This window comes from Alternaria alternata (assembly GCF_001642055.1).
Source record: "Alternaria alternata strain SRC1lrK2f unplaced genomic scaffold CC77scaffold_1, whole genome shotgun sequence".
Taxonomy (NCBI): domain Eukaryota; kingdom Fungi; phylum Ascomycota; class Dothideomycetes; order Pleosporales; family Pleosporaceae; genus Alternaria; species Alternaria alternata.
In genome coordinates, this window is record NW_017306190.1 from 2435459 (window position 1) to 2450799 (window position 15341).

Sequence of the window (15341 nt, forward strand, 5' to 3'; positions counted from 1 at the left end):
TCACGAAGAGCATCATTAGTTATAGAACCGGTCGCCCAAAATTGAGGAATTGGTCTTCCATGCTCGCTTTTCGCCTGGTATACTGTTGTTTCTGCGTTTCATCATGCGATATTCCTGGTGATATATGTTGGGCGAGTGGATGCTATACAGTCCACGCCGCAGGGTACACCCACTCGCCGCATGTTTCAAAGCAAGCAATGCGATCTCAGTTCTTTAAGATTACCTTGTTCTGCTCTTTCAGGCATGTATACACTCCTTTCATGTTACTCAACTGCAAACGCTGGCGAGAATGCCTCTAGTGAGTATTATACAGTGGGCGCCTGTGTGAGCCTATCAGCGCCTCCACCTACTAACCGCTCAAGATCTCTATTACTACCGCGAACTCTGGTACAGCAGGCTATAGACTGCTCTCACCCTATACCGACGACGATACTACGTTTGCACATAACACGCTCTGTCCACGATATGCAGAGTCCGATCCTACATCCGCACCGCCGTCCCCTGCGTCTGTCGAGTCCTTTGAGATATTGGACAGCATACCTTGGCGCAGAGGCTACATATCCTTAGACCATCATGGAAGGCAAAGCACCAATACACTACAAAGTCGATGGGTAAGAAACAAGGTTCGCACTATGGTGCTGCTTTTGCTCTTCACCTTGCTTGTAGCTGGCTGCACGCTAGGCGGATACATGATGATCAAACACGGGAAAAGCAGCAGAAGCACAGACATGGCATGATTCTTGCATTGGAATAGACACGGCACATGGGCAAGTAATCATCGAGATTCAAGAACATGATGCTGTGGCGGATTGTTCCCAGCCTCGCATTTATGAGTCCACTGTCGCGAGGCCAGTGGACGTGGCGTTCTCCGGAGCACCCGAGAACGAATCCCCTACAGGGAAGGTCCCTTTAGACAGTCAGCCACGTCTGCGGGAAGAGGCAAATACAGCTTGGGCGACAAAGGAATTCGCGCTGCAAGGCGGGTCTGTTTTACGACAAGGGGTCAACGCGGTAAAATAGATACTGGGTGTTGAGGTAGATCGATACAACGCGACGCGATTTGGTCCCATCGCAAGATTGCGATGCGTTGGCGGCAGAAGAGGCTGGGATAGCCCTACTTCCACGGGATAAAGTCCGGAAATACATTCAAAAGGGCAATGCAACACTGCGATGCGGGACGAATTTGAAATATCAGAGAAGCGGAACCCAAGATGCAAGATGACATAAGAAGCTTCTAAGTTGATGCTTCCCCACAGTGTATCCTTTCGAGATCCCAAGGGTAACTGTCCTGTTCACGTGACCTTCGCCTTATCGTATCACGGCGATAAGACACGAAGTAGAACAACACCGATAGATAGTACCACGAAATACATACATGCTTGCTCTTGAATCAGTATTCAACCGGCTATGCTTTCTACATTATGACTTCGATTGAACCCTGAACGCGATGTCTAACATCGACAGCAGCGCACCCCTACTCACACGCCTCACAACAACATCTATGCCGTCAACTAGCAACCCATCTCCTATACTGTCTGCCTCCAGTAAACGCACAATATGGCCCTTGGTGCTTCTTCTCATCTTGGTGCAGCTTTCGTCGGTTCTATATACACTGCCTCTCAACCGAGTGATAGAGCTACGATTGTGTCAAGAGCACTATGAAGCGAATGATCCATCGGTGATACAGCCAGACGGGACGATACCGGAGATGCTATGTAAAGTCAAGGATGTTCAACGGGGGCTTGCATGGTTACAAGGGAGCATGGAGACGATGAGTGTTGTATGTGGTATGTGATTCGACCATTGTATTTTCAGGTAAGAGGTGGAGATGGAGGCTGATGCTGTGTACATTCAGATTTTATCGTCACGATACCTTTTAGCTTCATGGCCAAGAAATGGGGTGTTAGGACAGTGCTGTGGTTCAATCTTGTTCCTAGGGTAGTCATGAGTGTCTGGGCTGTTATCGTCGGTATGTGTTGAACCAAAAATATACTCGCTCGACCGTATAGTCGACCTCTATCTAACTACGTCAGGACACTTTCCACTCCTCTTACCTACCAAGGCCATTCTTGCAAGTCCGATCTTCAACGTCTTGGGAGGTGAGTGTGTCTTCCAGTCAACAATATTTACACTTACTTCGGGCTTGACGAGTGAGTATGTTCAACGGTGAGTAATTACCTTCTATCTAGTAGCTTACGGTAGGGAAGCAAGACTAACTACGAACAGAGCATCATACTTCTCCTACATCAGCTCAACCTCTTATATCGTCTCCTTCATGGGCCCAACTTTTGCCGCTTTCACCATGAGCGCCAACCTCTGGCTGCCCTTCTGGCTCAACATCTTTCTCCTACTCTGCGCTATACCAACGATAGGCCTACTTCCAAAAACCTCGAAATTCTCAAAATACACCATATCGGCCCACGAGACTATACCTAACGAAAATACGGAGGAATCAGGACCCTTGATTGGAAGCAGAAATACCAGTCCAGATAGATATGCCTCCGCATTCCAAGCACCACACTCCAGCACGTACTACCAAAGTATCAAAACAACCATAGAACAACTGGTTCATCTGGTGCTTGGACGACGAAGCTTCCAAATCCTGCTGCTGACCTTGTTCTTTACGGCACTGGCTAGTTCAGACACAAAGCTCTTGGTTCAGTATATTTCCAAACGCTACAATTGGACTTTTGCACAGGCAGGCTACTTGCTCTCAGCGAAGGCGTTGGTGAACCTCACGCTACTTGCAGTAGTCGTTCCACGTATCATTCGTAAATCCATGTCATCGAGAGCCGTTCAAGGTTCTGATGTGCGACTGAACATTCTGGGAGCAGATGTTAGTATTGCGGTCTCGGTGGTGGGTGTGCTATGTATCGCATTAGCGGGGAGATTTTGGATGTTGTTTACTGGTACGTCTACTACACTTACTCTTACTCAATAGTCGCATGGAGAGATAAGATGAGCTAACATGAACAGCGCTCATCATCTACGCACTCGGATCAGCTCTACCAGTGTTTACCATGTCGTTGATCAAGTCGTCGTTGATTGCCATTGAAGGCTCTGATGCTCAAGACTTCAGTATCGTCATGTTGACCAAGACACTTGGGTCTTTGGTTGGCGCGCCGTTGATGACAGTTTTGTGGGTCAAGGCGATCGAATGGGGAGGCATTGGACTGGGATTGCCATATCTCATATCCTCAGTACGTTGGCGTGCTACATACACAAGATGCACGCTAATCCGTATTACAGTGTTTATACATGTCTGCATTCATCATATTCTCACGTTTACGAACTTGAATATGATGAATGCGAAACATCCCCACGATGAACGACATACACGTTTGTATCATCGACGGTACTTTGTGGTGGACATTATACTAGGTCCTAGACTGTGTCTTTTTCGAGTGAGCAGCTTTCTGAACGAGCCATACACACTCTCAGAATTGAGACTTGGACCGACAGATCCCTGTGATACTACCCAAAAAATGTATAGTTGTGGATAAAATACTGTTAGTGCGAACTTGCATCTGACGTTTGAAGTAACAAAGCCTACAGAACTCGATAGACAAAATACTATTTTACTGTACAGCTCCAAGCAGTGTGTCAGTATTAGGTGCCCGACTTCTACCACTAGGATGTAAAGGATCATGGGAAAGACGGGAAGCTTTGCATTGGTGAAAAGGGAGTCGTCTGCTATTTCTTTAGCGTAAATAGCTAGGGCATTTCAGGTGATAGGAAAGAGGAAGCCACACAATATGATGATGGTTATGTTTATCCATTTTGTATTTCGGGGCCATTTGATGGGATTCGTTGGATAGTTGTTTCTATCTCGAATCTGTCGTGAGTCAAGTCACAGTATGTTGCGCCTAATTGATAGCATACCGCCATTTCTCCTAAGGTTGGATACCAGGTCTTGTTTTGAAGACACACTGTCCACCAGGGTAAACCTTGCTTACTCTTTGCCTCTGAATTTAACAGTCCATACATGTTCTTCATGGGTTTCGAAAGGAGGAGGATTTGAAAGCGATATGTTGGCTGTCATCCTCGGATTCACCACGCATGGTTCCTGGTTGGTTCTCGGCCTACCATGGAGATATCAACATGTCATTTGTGTATCAGTTTGAAGCAAGCAACCAGGCCTACTGGTTAGCTGAGTCTCACGTAGACTTAGTAATAAAGTGTATTTATGTGGCAAACACAGAGGTATTCGGTGAGCGTGAACTGAACTGATGGACTCGTATCGACGCAGTCCAATGCTTTCGTCTATAGGGTATCATGCCTCAATCAAAATCCCGGATTCTATTTGTACACCACTTTCTCACCACTTCTCCATCCACGCATAATAGCTCAATCCATATCCTCAAGACCGCCAGAATCACTTGGCGCTTGCTCCTCGCTAACCATGATGCCCACCATACATTCACCCAACATATTCTCCCAATTCACCCACGGGTGAACTTCCATAAACAGCTTGGTCCCGTCTTTGCCCGCTGCTCGTCTCAGCTCACCCTCTCCACCAGGGTGAAAGGGCAAATAGGGCGAGATGTTGTATACCTTGCCCTGATAGCTTGACCAAGCCGGTTTACCCTTGCGTCCATTCTTCTCTTTGAGCATAGCAGGCGTAACGCGTATCATCGAATCAACGCCCGACAAGTTCTTGCCTGACTTTTGCAGATAAGCCCAGTCCAGTGGAGAGTGACCTGGCGACAGGAGTACCTTGCCTCTGGCGTTTGGCGTCTTGAGTGTGGGGCCTGCGGTGGGTGGAAGCCCCAGGCTGCCGTTTGAAGTTGGTGGACCGCGATTCGGTAGTGGACCGCGGTTCGGAAGAGGGCCGGTTGTGGGTACGCGCATCGACTGCGAGGAGGTGTTGGGAAGGGCACGGAGGTTTGAAGCTGCGACTTTTGGGGGTGGCATGAGGGAAGTTGTGGGTTTTTGTGGCGGGGCCATGAGGTTTGGCTTGCCGGGTGGAGGCATAGCGGACGGTGGGGGCATGGTGGATAGCGAAGGGGGCTTCGAGGCTCTCTGTGCCGAGTTCATGGCCGGGAAGGAAGGTGGTGGCAGGTTGTCTTCTTCGTCTTCGTCGGAGCTCTCATGCTCGTTGAGCGTGAAGGTGGGTACAGCGGGCGCATCTTGGTCGGATGCGGGAGCAGCTTTTGGGGTAGTCTCGACGTCGTCCTGTGTCGTCGGGGTGTGCAGCTCTATGCGTTGGTGTGCAGCCGGGGTGTTGTCGTCTGTCTCGCCATGCTGCGACTTCTCAGGTATCGAGGGCGCGGCAGACTGTGTGAGGCGAGTAAGGAAGGCGAGCCATGTCGAGGGCGGGCGCTGGTAGACCAGGAATGACAGTGACAGGGCAAGTATAGAGACGGCTACGAGCATCTCTTGTGGCTGTCGAGGGTAAGGAGCGAGGGCGGCGTGGACCCTGGAGGCTGATATAGAGCGGAACGAGTCCAGGCTTCATGCGCTTACAGGGTCAAGCTGTAGGGCTGAAGGGATTTGGCGCTAACCATCAATGACTTCACGCGCCGCATGCCGTCACTGGTTCCGGGTTCGGAACAAGTCGTGTCTGGGTGAATATACTTTGTCATGAGGCATTGGTAATTCTCTTGCTACCTTGCCAGTACACAGAGCCTCGATATCTCATCCACGGTTACGCGCGACCCACACTACGCGCCTTTATAACCTTCGCGCCTGCCCCACCACCCCTCTATCAACCGCGATCGCAAGTGCAGCCCTGAAGCTGAATTTCCAACGCGCAGCAACCAACACGCAATCATGGCGAACCAAGCACAAGACCTGCCCGAGGGTATCTTTTCTCTTTTAGATACCGATCTCTACAAGCTGACTATGCAATGTTGCATACTGAAGTTCTTCCCCGATGTCTCAGTCACCTACGGCTTCACCAATCGCACACCCGATAAGAAGCTCAATCGCACAGCCTTCAAGTGGTTGCAAGCCCAAGTAGATAGTATGCTCGCTTTCTATCCACACACACACACACACACACACACACACACAATAGCTGCTAACCCTGTTAGAGCTCGAGAACGTAGCCGTGTCTGAGGAAGAACTCAACTTCCTCAAGAATACTTGCCCCTACCTAAACGCGCAATATCTCCATTTCCTCTCCACCTTCCGCCTGAAGCCTTCCCAGCAGCTCAAGCTGTCTTTCCAATGCGCGAATGACACTGGGTCAGATAGCGATGTTGGCGATTTCCACATCCATACCGAGGGCCTCTGGCTAGACACGATCCTCTACGAGATTCCATTACTGGCGCTTGTCAGCGAGGCATACTTCAAGTTTGTCGAGACAGACTGGAGCCATGAGGGCCAAGTCGAGAAGGCATACCAAAAGGGGCGGGGTCTGCTGGAAGGAGGCTGCATCTTTTCCGAATTTGGCTCGCGGAGACGTCGCGACTACCACACCCAAGATCTAGTGCTGCAGGGCTTGCGCAGGGCGGCTGATGAGGGTAGCAAGGCAGGTTGGAAAGGAAAGCTCTCGGGGACAAGTAACGTCCACTTCGCCATGAAACATGGCCTTGTCCCTGTGGGCACTGTTGCGCACGAGTGGTTCATGGGCGTGGCTGCCATTACGAACAACTACGAGAGCGCAAACGAAATTGCCCTGGAATACTGGACAGCGACATTTGGCGCAGGCGTCCTGAGCATTGCACTTACAGACACGTTCGGCACACCTACCTTCCTCAGGGCTTTCAAGAAGCAGATTCCGCGTGTTACTACCGCTATCCCAGGAGGCGGCACAACACTGGCTTCAGCTGGAGATACCACCAACAACGATGCTGTAGAGACAATGTCCTCAACCAAGCCACCTATCCAGGCACCATACGACGGAAATGCGGGATCGCAACAGACTTATGCCGACGTGTTTGCAGGCGTACGACAGGATTCTGGGGACCCATTAGATTTCATCAAGATGATGCGCGACTTCTACGACGAACAAGGCATCAAGGATAAGAAGACGATTGTATTCTCCGACTCTTTGAACCTGGAACTCTGCTTCAAGTACAAGGCTGCAGCAGAAGCGGCGGGTTTCCAGCCTACCTTCGGTGTTGGAACGTTCCTGACAAGTGAGTACTGTGGCGCATGTGTGACCGGAACACAGCTGACAATGACAGATGATTTTGTGGAGAAGTCTACCGGTAACAAGTCTGTACCCCTCAACATTGTCATCAAGATCGCTTCCGCTGCGGGGCGTCACGCCGTCAAGATCAGCGACAACATCGGCAAGAATACCGGAGACAAGGCAACAGTAGACGAAGTCAAGCAGCGGTTAGGCTACCAAGAGAAGTCGTGGGCTGGCGGTGATGAGAAGACGCGGTGGGGTAGTGCAGGACAGCCAGCCACCAAGTAGTGCGCTTTGCATTCAGTAGTACGCTCTGAAGACGGAGACGCGACCAACAAGCGGAGGCGTTCATAAGCTGTGATGCGGTCTGCAAGGCTGAGTCTAGCGCAGACGTTTCTTGCAAAGACCGCGAGGCTGGGTAAGCAGCCGGTCAGCGTTTTGATTCGCGGGTTCGGGGTCTCTTTACGAGATGGGAGGCGAAAGCAGCGGCGTCAGTAGATGATTTACCAAGATGTTCCTTCCAGACGCCAAAGTATCTGCACGGTGCCAAAATTAGAGTGATCTTAGGGCACCTTCGCCGCTGCGGGCCAACGACGCGCCGCTGCTTACCATCCCGAGTGGGCCTAGTGCAAGCGCCTCCTGCATCTGCGCGCTCCACTCTCACACTCAGCCCCAGGAAACACTCTCCAAGCTGAAACACATTTATCTTCCCTCGACAGCCTTTCTCCAGCATTGATTCGAGCTCAAGCGCGTTTGACATCAATTCACCTCTGCCCTAGTCACGAGCCAACCGCTACTCTAGTGTGCTTTACGCGTTTGCAGTCGGTTGTCTCAGGAGTCTTCACATCCACTCATACCACACGGGGTCTGTTTCAGAATGAGCGTAAGTCCCTTCTCCGTCAGACTACTCAATTGACACAACACCTCTACAACACAAACCCGACTACTCTCGACATTTACACTTGCTGACCATGGCTGCTGCCGACGAACAGTTTGGAAACAAAGGCTACGGCCAGATAGGATCATATGGCGGTAACCCCTACGATTCCCGCGACCCGAGCCCGGCTGGCTACAACAACTACAACCAGGGCGGCGGCTATGGTACGTTGTTCGATGCGCTGCACCCTCGACACGTGTCTAACACAATACAGGCGATGTAGAGATGCAATCCTACGGTGGTGGCGCAAGCGCGAACCCCAATGCCATCCTCGACGAATGCCGCGAAGTCGACCGCGCCCTCGACGACCTCGATGCCCAACTCAGCAACCTCGACCGAGTGTTCAAGCAGTCGCTGGCGCGGCCAGACATGCCCTCGGGCGAAATCAACAACCTCAGCTCCCAGATCATGACGGGGTACCGTGGCCTCGTGACACGCGTAAAAGCAATTAAGTCGAAGCCCGACTCCGGCCACCCAAGAAATGCCCCACAAGTCGGCAAGGTCGACCGCAGACTCAAGGCGACTATCAACAAGTACCAGTCGCTCGAGTCGGATTTCCGAAGGGATTCGCAAGCTGCTGCCGAGCGCCAGTACCGCATTGTGCGCCCAGACGCAACCGAACAAGAGGTCCGAGACGCAGTAGCGGACCCCGATGCGCCCATCTTCCAGCAGGCTGTAAGAAACCTTCAACTGTTGAGTATGTCACATACTAATCTTTTTCTAGCTCCTTAACTCAGACCGCCGCGGCCAAGCCTCATCTACCCTCCGCAATGTAAAAGAGCGCCACGAGGCCATCCAGAACATAGAACGTCAAATGGTCGAACTCGCCCAACTGTTCCAAGACCTTGACCAGATCGTCCAGGAGCAAGAACCGCTCGTTGCCAACATTGAGCAAAAGGGCGAGGAAATCCACGACAACGTCCAGGCTGCCAACGTCGAAATCGATGGTGCTATCGTCAAGGCGCGTAGCCGTAACCGCAAGAAGTGGTGGTGCCTCCTCGTTATCCTGCTTATCATCATTATTGTGGTCGTCATTGCTGTGGTTGTCACACAGGTTAACAAGGCGGCTGCGAATACTGTTGCGTAAGAGGCTGACAGGAAGTAGCTGCGAGGAGGATTCGTGCTGCATTAACATGTCGCGTCCCCGACTCGGTACTCACTACATCTCACGTCTCAGGGCACGTGAGAATATCGATTGCTGTGGGACATGGCACCACAGCCGCCGTCTCACATCAACACCACCACATCCACCGTCTCATTCTCCCTTTTAGTCTTTTTTGAAAGGCTGGTCCCGTACTCATATGTAATACGCCTGCCTCTCTTGGTGGATATGCATACCCCTCTAGCCGCATCTCGCTTGTCTGTCATTTCTTCCCTTGGTCTAGGAAAATTGGTCTTTCTGTTTTGTTTTGTGGAGGCGCTTTCACGGCGTGTTCGATTCCCAGCGCTGGCCGAGTTGCTTTGCGCGTTTGCTTTTACACAAATGTCTTTTTATAGAGTCAAGCTCACGAGCTATTGAAATGGAAGAGGATTGAAACCTTGAGCATGAAGTGATGATGTTTACTGTGAGGAGGTTTTTGATGTGCCATTGCTCATCATCTCCACCACCCCAAGTCCAGGTCCGGCGCAATCTACCTTTCCATACGCACAATCAAACCCTGTGGGAAAGGGCGGCGAGGAACATGCTCTCAGGTGACGTTGGCAATATTAACATGTACCGCGCTAAATTTCAAAGTTAATCTAAATGGCACACGCATATGGAAGCCGAAGAATAACCTGGGGTAAGATGCACGATTTACCGACATTTTAACCACTAGAACGCCATTTTCATATATTCTGGAAACAAGCACGGAACAAGCATGCCACTATGCCAGTTATGCTACGGAAGGAAAAGCTTGGGCTGCGAGAATGATGGAGATGAGGGTATAAAGGCATAGCAGTTTGTCCCTGTCTGGCATACCATCAATTCACTCTGCACCAGAACAACGACAACGATGCTTCGTCAAACAGCTCTCTTCGCCTTGGCCCTTGCGGCACCTACCATCGCCCAAGTTACTGAAGGCTTCGAGAATGGCTGGGATCAAACCGCATGGCCTGTATACGCAACAGACTGCAATCAAGGAGGCAAAGTCACCCTGGATAGCTCGACAGCTCACACGGGCAAGAACAGTATTCGTGTCGACGGAGCAGGTGGATTCTGCGGCCACATCTTCGTTGGCACAACGAAGATTCCTTCTGGCGATGTTTACGTGCGAACATATGTGTATGTACTCACCTCGTCCTTCTCCCTCCTCATCCGACGCATTGTTTCCATTGAACAAGAGAAGTCATCAAGACCTCCTACTAACACCCTACAGCAAAGCCGCAAAAGCTCTGACCGACTCCCACGTAACCTTCATCACCATGCCCGACTCGGCTCAAGGCACAAACAAACACCTCCGCATCGGAGGACAATCCAAGATCCTCATGTACAACCGCGAAACCGACGACGCTACTTTGCCGGATCTGTCCCCACAGGGTATCGCGACGTCCAAGGCGCTGCCAACGAATGCTTGGACGTGCTTTGAGTACCATTTGGGTACTGACGGAAGTGTGGCGACGTGGTTGAACAACGTAACGGTACCGGCTTTGACTGTGGGCAATGGAGCGACCAATGCGAATGCGGGGCAGTGGACGAGGAGCAGTGTTAAGCCGAAGATTACGGGAGCCTACTTTGGATGGGAAAGCTATGGCGGTGATACTAACACTATGTGGTACGATGATATCGTTGTTAGTAGCAGCAGGATTGGATGCTAGACGGTTACAAGGGAACGCGTATCTTCTGAATTGTACATATGTAACACCTGATAGCAATGTTGAATCTATCAGTATCAGTTTTGTGCTGAACACATACTTGCAATCTAAGCCAGAACCCTGCGAATTCATATGACGTAAAGTGGAGGTGCAACTAAGAAGAGACGAGCCTCTTGGTATTGAACGCCAGGGCTAGCAGAGTAGCTAAGACTCGTAGAATAAAGAATACGACCGCCCACATCCTCTTGCATGTAGACGCGGTACTTGTTGCAAAAGTGAAAGCTGTGGAAGTTGTTATCAGTCTCCAGATGGCATCAATGTGACGAGATTAGTCCAGCACATGCTTGCTCGTTCGCTTCGCATACGCTTTGCAGCTTCCTAGAAGCTTCCTGTCCATGCGCGATAATGCCACCAACAAGGTCATGGTGACACAAGGGCCTGGTGACTCCCGCCTCCGCAATCCGGTGTGGACCAGCGGATCCTCATCATCAAATTCCCTCAGCTCATGTCATCTGAGCACCTCAACTCCACCAGAAACCACCAAAAGGACCGGCTGTTCACCTTGGCGCAGGATCTTGGTGTGGCAGTTTCTTGCTCTGAGCATCGCAGCTGGCTTGCAGCGCGATACCCTGCCGATCAGCTATCGCCTGATCCCTATTGGGTTGGCTTACGACTCCCACTTGGCGAACAAGCGGAACCAAGCCCACGAGCACCGCGCCACACTTGCTTTCACCAATGTAGACGACCAGGTGAGCGGTGAAGCCATGCGTGCCATGCAGCAGCGTCCGTACGACGACTGCACGAGGGCCACTTTGGCAATCACATGGCAGCTTCCACAGCCCAGCACGCAATCACAGCGGCGCATTTCCCAAGTGCATTCTTGCTAGCTTCCGCCGCCCGCTGCCTGCATGCCCGCCCACCGCGCGAACAACGTCGAAACCAAGAGACGATGCGAAGACACGCCTAGACCCTGGGCTGACGCTCGCTACCCTTTGCGACCTAGGATTCGGGGCGTTAGGATGGCGCTGGGACCCTTGCGCATGTTTGTTTCTACCACGGTTAAGAGCAGCCTGGGGTTCGCTTTCTTTTCACGTTTGCACGTTCGTACTCTGGGGAAGCTTTTGTGGGGGACCCGACCTTCTTCTCTACCCTTAGTATTACCACAGACCCACGCGTTCGCCATGTCGTCTGTAGCAGCGTCGGCGAGTGCAGCGCCCACGGCGCCCATCAAGGCCCCGCCGCAAGCCGGTATCCTCGAGGGCGTCAATCCAGTGCATTTCGACAAGAATCATCCGATTATTCTGTTCATTGTTCAGGTATGTTGTGGTTTACTATGTTGTGCATCGCTTCAGAAGCTTAGCCTGTGGGACGCTCCACCGATCTAGTGCTACCAACATCTTCTCTTTGCGCGACTCCAGTTCCATAGCTTTGGTTCTGCGTGCGAAAGTATACAATACATGTCAAATTCAGTTTTCGTTTCCTTTTGAAGTCCCAAAAAAAGAGAAACTAACCACAATGTACACATTAGGCAGGCATAATCATCATCTTTTGCCGCGCACTCAACTGGCCCCTCTCGAAGATCCGTCAACCTCGTGTGATATCCGAAATCATCGGCGGCATCATTCTAGGTCCCTCTGTTATGGGCCGGATCCCCGGCTTCCAAACCTCCATCTTCCCAACCGAGTCCATGACCAACTTGAACCTGGTTGCCAATCTCGGTCTCACATTGTTTCTGTTCATTATTGGACTAGAAGTAGATCTACGGTTTTTACTAAGCAACTGGAGACCAGCGCTCAATGTTGGCTTGGCGAGTATGGCTATTCCGTTTGGACTTGGATGCGCTATTGCCGTGGGACTTTACAATGAGTTCAAGGATGAGCCGGATACGGTTCAGATTGACTTTGCCATCTTTATGTTATTTATCGGTGTGGCTATGGCGATTACTGTGAGTATTCGAAGACGAGACGACGCTGCATTCGCTAACTCGATAGGCCTTCCCTGTGCTTTGCCGTATCTTGACGGAACTCAAGCTGCTCATGACTCCAGTTGGTGTTATTGTTCTCTCAGCTGGTGTTGGTAACGACGTTGTTGGTGAGTTTCACATGATAGAAATCCAAACAATTCCCAGACTAACATGTACAGGATGGATTCTACTCGCTCTTTGCGTAGCCCTTGTCAACGCTGGCTCGGGTCTGTCAGCACTGTGGGTGCTCCTCACATGTTTTGGGTACATGCTGTTCCTTGTGTACGCCGTCCGGCCAGCATTCGTCTACATCCTGCGTCGTCAGCGCGCACTTCAAGACGGTCCCAGCCAAGGCATCATTAGTCTCACTCTGCTCATCGCTCTGGGATCCGCTTTCTTCACTGGTATCATTGGTGTCCATCCTATCTTCGGTGCGTTCATGGCTGGATTGATCTGTCCGCACGAAGGTGGTTTTGCCATCAAAGTTGCCGAGAAGATTGAGGATCTAATCGGCGCACTCTTCCTGCCGCTCTACTTTACCCTCTCAGGACTGAACACTAACATTGGCCTCCTGGACTCTGGTATTGTTTGGGCCTACGTCATTGGCGTCTGCGCTGTAGCGTTTTTCTCCAAGTTCCTCAGTGCTACACTTGCAGCTCGTGGAAGCAAGATGCTTTGGCGAGAATGTTTCGCTGTAGGATCACTGATGAGTTGTAAGGGATTGGTAGAGCTGATCGTCTTGGTAAGCAAACACTCTCTTCGAAGCATGGAGCCAGCATTAACAGTCACAGAACATCGGGTTAAATGCCAAGATTCTCAGCACTCGAACCTTCACCATCTTCGTTGTCATGGCCCTTGTCACTACCTTTGCGTCGTCTCCCTTGACCATGTACTTCTATCCCCCGTGGTACCAGAAGAAGGTCGAGGCGTGGCGTCGCGGCGAGATTGATTGGGACACCGGCAAGCCTCTCGATGGTTCCGAAGATGGTGTCGACGGTGTGAACTACGAGAAGATGGCAGCCGAGAAGATCCAGCGGATGACCGTCTACCTCCGTCTGGACAGTATGCCTAACCTCCTAGCCTTCACCTCCCTCTTTGGTGGAAACGCAGACAAGCCAGCGGCCAAGACACACCCTTCCAAGGACATCAGCAGTACTGGCAAAGAGACAGGCGAGACATCACTAGTCGAAACCGCACCATCAAGACCAGTAGAAGCCTACGGTCTCCGTCTACTCAACCTCACCGACCGTGGCTCCTCCGTCATGCAGGTCTCGGAAATAGAATCATACACAGCCTACGACCCTGTTGTAAACACCTTCCGCACTTTCGGTCGTCTCCACAACCTAGCCGTCAGCGGTGAAGTACTCGTCGTACCAGAGTCCTCTTTCGCCGAAACCCTCGCCACACGTGCTTCAGATTCCAACTTCCTTGTTCTTCCCTGGAGTGAAACAGGCGGTATGTCCGAACAAGCCATCATCGAAGACAAGGGAACGAAGAACAAGCTCGCCGCATCAGGTTACAACTCGTTTGTACATGAGACGCTCGAACAAGCCAGCATACCCGTCGCAGTACTCATCAACAAGAACTTTGGAGGCAGCAAGAACAAGGAGCAGAAGCAGCGATTGAAGCTTACCAGAACATACAGTAGTGTCAGTCTGTCGAGCGCTAGAGACAAGGCGGTCACAGCGCCCATTGCGGATCGAAGCCACCACATCTTCTTCCCCTTCTTTGGCGGCAACGATGATAAGACAGCGTTGAGACTGGTTCTGCAGTTGGCAGAGAATCCGCAGGTTACTGCTACAGTTGTGTATTTCGATGTTCCAGAGTCCATCATTGGTGCTTCTGCATCTTCGCCAATCTCTTCAACGGTGCTAGGAAAGGATGGAGAAGCCGTAACGACAACGACCACAACCACGTCCCGCGACCAAGACGCAGCCTTCTTCGCTTCGCTGCGCGCCTCGCTTCCTGTCGACCTAGCGAACCGCGTTATCTTCGAGACTGTGCCGTCCACTGCACCAGTCGCTGATGTTATCGCCCGAGCGAGTATCGAGGTTGGTCAGTCGCCGAGGAACGCAGGTGATCTCATCGTGCTGGGTAGGAATGTAGCGAGGAACAGTGTGCTGGAGAGGGAGAACACTGTGGATGAAATAAGGAGTAGTTCGAGTGCGGCGGGTACGCTAGGTGTGCTTGCTGAGAGGGTTTGGGAAGGGAAACTGGGGGCTAGTGTCTTGGTTGTAAAGGCAGGATTGTGATGGCATTGTAAATGGGTGTTAACGGTGCTTGGGTACGGGACACGATATCATGACCATTTAGGATGGAGTTTGTTACGGATGTAGTATTGGGATACCTCTTAGCTTGAAATGGAAGGCTGCTTCATGCTTGCGTAATCCAAGACTGAAACTCAATCTCCACAAGTGGCACATTGTCTGTGATCAGCGACAAGGAGTCGTCGTTCATGACGTTTCCCCTCTCCTCTTTGGCAGTGGCTTGAGCTCGTTCATCGGCTGCTTCCTTCTCTGATGGATTTTCACTGAAGATCATGTTGTCACTTTAAGATCGTCGTCATT

The 15341-nt window shown here is 51.3% G+C and overlaps 6 protein-coding genes across 6 annotated transcripts; 5 read left to right on the forward strand and 1 right to left on the reverse strand.

The window, feature by feature from the left end:
• Nucleotides 1-1447: 1447 nt before the first annotated feature.
• On the forward strand, nucleotides 1448-3297 carry CC77DRAFT_1027616 (hypothetical protein; the record flags this gene model as incomplete). Its single annotated transcript, XM_018526382.1, has 6 exons — nucleotides 1448-1787; nucleotides 1856-1969; nucleotides 2034-2166; nucleotides 2227-2909; nucleotides 2977-3200; nucleotides 3250-3297. 6 exons carry the CDS (start codon nucleotides 1448-1450, stop codon nucleotides 3295-3297), a joined length of 1542 nt encoding a protein of 513 aa, XP_018392046.1.
• An 892-nt stretch (nucleotides 3298-4189) lies between these two features.
• CC77DRAFT_1015898 (hypothetical protein) lies at nucleotides 4190-5619 on the reverse strand. The gene has a single exon (XM_018524112.1). The coding sequence runs from the start codon at nucleotides 5374-5376 to the stop codon at nucleotides 4348-4350; it is 1029 nt and encodes a 342-aa protein (XP_018392047.1). The 5' UTR covers nucleotides 5377-5619; the 3' UTR covers nucleotides 4190-4347.
• CC77DRAFT_1015899 (nicotinate phosphoribosyltransferase) lies at nucleotides 5530-7607 on the forward strand. The gene is made up of 3 exons (XM_018524113.1): nucleotides 5530-5965; nucleotides 6036-7085; nucleotides 7134-7607. The coding sequence occupies exons 1-3, from the start codon at nucleotides 5773-5775 to the stop codon at nucleotides 7367-7369; spliced, it is 1479 nt and encodes a 492-aa protein (XP_018392048.1). The 5' UTR covers nucleotides 5530-5772; the 3' UTR covers nucleotides 7370-7607.
• Nucleotides 7608-7613: 6 nt separating this feature from the next.
• Nucleotides 7614-9562, forward strand: CC77DRAFT_1015900 (t-SNARE). The gene is made up of 4 exons (XM_018524114.1): nucleotides 7614-7964; nucleotides 8074-8182; nucleotides 8233-8693; nucleotides 8743-9562. Exons 1-4 carry the CDS (start codon nucleotides 7959-7961, stop codon nucleotides 9103-9105), a joined length of 939 nt encoding a protein of 312 aa, XP_018392049.1. The 5' UTR covers nucleotides 7614-7958; the 3' UTR covers nucleotides 9106-9562.
• A 450-nt stretch (nucleotides 9563-10012) lies between these two features.
• CC77DRAFT_1056688 (hypothetical protein) lies at nucleotides 10013-10814 on the forward strand (the record flags this gene model as incomplete). Its single annotated transcript, XM_018527930.1, has 2 exons — nucleotides 10013-10281; nucleotides 10376-10814. The coding sequence occupies 2 exons, from the start codon at nucleotides 10013-10015 to the stop codon at nucleotides 10812-10814; spliced, it is 708 nt and encodes a 235-aa protein (XP_018392050.1).
• A 1133-nt stretch (nucleotides 10815-11947) lies between these two features.
• On the forward strand, nucleotides 11948-15167 carry CC77DRAFT_1015905 (K(+)/H(+) antiporter 1). Its single transcript, XM_018524115.1, has 5 exons — nucleotides 11948-12127; nucleotides 12340-12756; nucleotides 12803-12902; nucleotides 12954-13516; nucleotides 13566-15167. The coding sequence occupies exons 1-5, from the start codon at nucleotides 11993-11995 to the stop codon at nucleotides 15024-15026; spliced, it is 2676 nt and encodes an 891-aa protein (XP_018392051.1). The 5' UTR covers nucleotides 11948-11992; the 3' UTR covers nucleotides 15027-15167.
• Nucleotides 15168-15341: the final 174 nt, after the last annotated feature.